The following is a 3,189-nucleotide window of genomic DNA, read 5'->3' as shown; positions in this document are numbered from 1 at the left end:
TAGCACCTCATGTATTATCCTGGATGGAGCTGGAGCCCATTCTTCTAAGTGAAGTATCACAAGAATGGAAAACCAAGCCCCACATGTACTCACCATTAAATTGGCATTAATTGATCAACACTTATGTGCACATATGGAAGTAACATTCATAGGGCATCGGGCAGGTGGGAGTGGGGAGAAGGGCATGGGTAAATTCACACCTAATGGGTACAGTGCACACTTTCTGGGGGATGGGTATGCTTGTAGCTTTGACTCAGGCAGTGCAAAGGCAATATATGCAACCAAAGTGTTTGTACCCCTGTAATATTCTGAACTTAAATAAATAGAGTATTATGGTTTACATATGTGTATGTACGTATAATTGATCATTGAACAACATGAGCTTAAACTGAGAGTGTTCTCTTATACTTGAATTTTTTTCCACTTCTGCCACCCCTGACACAGCAAGACCTATGCTACTCCCCTTCCTCCTCCTTCTCAGCCTCTCAATATGAAGATTGTAAGGATAAAGACCTTTATAATGACCTACTTCCATTTAATGAACAAGTAAATATGTTTTTTCTTTCTTATGATTTTCTTAACAACATTTTCTTTTCTCTAGCTTACTTTATTGTAAAAATACATATAACATATAAAATATGTGTTAATTGACTATCTTATCAGTAAGGCTTCCAGTCATCAGTAGGTTATTAGTAGTTGAGTTTTTGGATAGTAAAAAGTTATATGTGATCCCTGTCTGTACAGAAAATAGAAAAATTAGCCAGGTATGTATGGTGGCACATGCCTGTAGTCCCAGTTACTCAGGAAGCTGAGGCAGGAGGACACTGGAGCCCAGAAGTTTGAAATTGCAGTGAGCTATAATGATGCCACTGCACTCTAGCCCTGTCTCAAAAAAAAAAAAAAAAAGTTATATGTGGATTTTTCAACTGCATGGGAGTTGGTGCCCCTAAACCCCATATGCCCATGTTGTTCAAGAGTCAAATGTATGCATACACACACACACACACAAAGACAGCTATATGGGTGGGCGCATGTATACACATAATTATTTCATTATATATAGCATATAACACATATAGTAGCTTATTTTCTTCATTGTAAATTAAAAATAATCACTTTGACATTTTGAGTTAAATAAAAAATAAAAGCCATGCATGTTGTTTTCAGTTAGGAAAATTTATTGCATAAGAAACATAGTCATCTCATAGACATAAGAGCACAAAGAAGAGATATTAGGGAATATGAAGCAAATAATTTTGGAATGATAAATATTCCTTAAATCTTAGATGCTAAATGCTTTTGTTCTTAGCTTGGTCCAGGGTGATATTTTCTGTTTGAATTATTGCAGTTAAATTTGGGTAATCTTCTCATGGCCTCAGATATTGGGCTCCCAGGGCAGGATATTCAGTAAAAGCTAGAGAATCCATACCCTCCATAGCATGATGGGCGGTAGCACCCGTATCCGTAGCCTCCAAACCCAGAGCCGTAGCCTCCGTAGCCACAGCCGTAGCCCAGCCTGCGGAAGTTGCCGCATCCACAGCCATAGCCATAGCCCAGGCCTCCGAAGGCTCCATAGCCGTAGCCCAGGCCTCCATAGTAGCTGCCGTAGTAGCTCATGGTGTCAGGTGTAGTGAGTGGGTTTGCTGTTCAAGACAAGATCTTGAATATGAATGGCAGCTTGGACAGAGGATGCTTATATACCCTGGTCAGAGCATGATTTATCACATGTATAGCCTCCTGATTTATCACATGCGTACCTGATTTATCACGTGTATACCCTCCCTTTGTGTTATTCTTTGTATTACCTTTCATGTCACAACTCATCAATTTACTGTCTCCTGAGACTGAGAGGTCCTCACTCTCATTAAAATATTTCAGCTTACTTAATGTCCTATTTAGCTTGCCCACGAACTTATTGCTTTGCTTTTATGAGATGAAATAGCTGACTTTTCAAAATACGTACATTCCAAATGCTAAATAGAATTGCTTATTACCAGGTGTATTACATCATCTATATTTAATGGTATTCCTCCCATAATTAAAAATTTTCTCTGTTCTGTCAACCTCCAAATTGGTAACTTCATATCCAAATAAATGTATAGCTATTTTATTCAATTTACAGATCTTAAATCTACATTTTCTTAAAAAGCAAACCTATTTTCAAGGTGAGAGCTTAAAAAAGTGCCTATATTCAGAATATAGGAAAACATTCGAAATAAAAAAGGCTTAAATGACCTGCTGTGTACAATAGTCAAGGGACTCAGAAAATGAGAGCATATGTTGATATTTAGCATTCTCATCATAATAACCTTTATAGTATTTCTGACTTTAAGTACCAGCTTCGGAACCTTTTGATTGCAAAATAGGTAGCAATTAATTTCAGAAATGGAGAACACAAAATCCATCTCCTATGCAGACTTATCAGAATAGCAGTTCAGGTTTCATTCAAATCCTAAAACTCTCCTTCATAATTGATTCTACTCAAAGTCTCACCAAAATGGCAGATTACATCTGTCTCTGTTTTTGCACACTCCAGACAATGTCCTCCATTCTTTACCCTTCTTCAGTAATGTATATATGACCTCTATTTTCATTCTCATTTAAGCTTTCACTCTTCTTCCCATTCTCTCAATACCTACTAGGAACGGCCAGGTAGAAGATTGAAGTTGACAGTATTTTTCTCTCTCTGGCGTCCATTTACTTCTCCCAGTCATTGTGTCTTTGTTTCTGCCTTCTTTTCACTCTCACCATAGTGTCTTTCCCTTTGCTTTTTCATTTCTCATTTATCCGGAGGCAATTTCTAACTAGTCCTTAACTGGTAACTCATCTATTAATAGTTCACTAAAATACTATTTTTAAAATAATACACCATCTCCTAGGGCTTTCTGAAATGTTAAAAGGGTATTCTAAAACTGAGCTTGTCTTAAAGTTTTCAAAATGAAGGCACAATGATGAAATGACACAGAATAGAGAAATACATGAGGAAATTTGTCTTGGGCTTCTTGGAGTCCCTCAGGTCACTTCTTTGAGCTGGTCAACTGGATCCAACTTAACTCTACGTTTGTTAATGTCCATGTAGCACCTGTCTCTTGACTTGGACAACTAACAACTTACTGAATTTACAGGACTTTGAACAAGCTGCTGAGTTTTTGTGAGATTTATAATTATTTTATAAAGATAAATTTCCTA

At 37.2% G+C, this 3,189-nt stretch overlaps 1 protein-coding gene across 1 annotated transcript; it reads right to left on the bottom strand.

The window, feature by feature from the left end:
• Positions 1–1,404: 1,404 nt before the first annotated feature.
• Positions 1,405–1,617, bottom strand: LOC105820807 (keratin-associated protein 19-3-like). Its single transcript, XM_012657368.1, has one exon. It carries the CDS (start codon positions 1,615–1,617, stop codon positions 1,405–1,407), a length of 213 nt encoding a protein of 70 aa, XP_012512822.1.
• Between the last annotated feature and the right edge of the window lie 1,572 nt (positions 1,618–3,189).

The sequence above is a fragment of the Propithecus coquereli genome, unplaced genomic scaffold, assembly GCF_000956105.1.
Source record: "Propithecus coquereli isolate 6110/MARCELLA unplaced genomic scaffold, Pcoq_1.0 Scaffold54, whole genome shotgun sequence".
In the NCBI taxonomy this organism is placed as follows: Eukaryota; Metazoa; Chordata; class Mammalia; order Primates; family Indriidae; genus Propithecus; species Propithecus coquereli.
This window is presented reverse-complemented; position numbering and strand designations above follow the sequence as displayed.

Bases quoted from the DNA above. Each gene is read 5' to 3' on its own strand.
- LOC105820807 (XM_012657368.1), bottom strand. From the start codon at position 1,617: ATGAGCTACTACGGCAGCTACTATGGAGGCCTGGGCTACGGCTATGGA.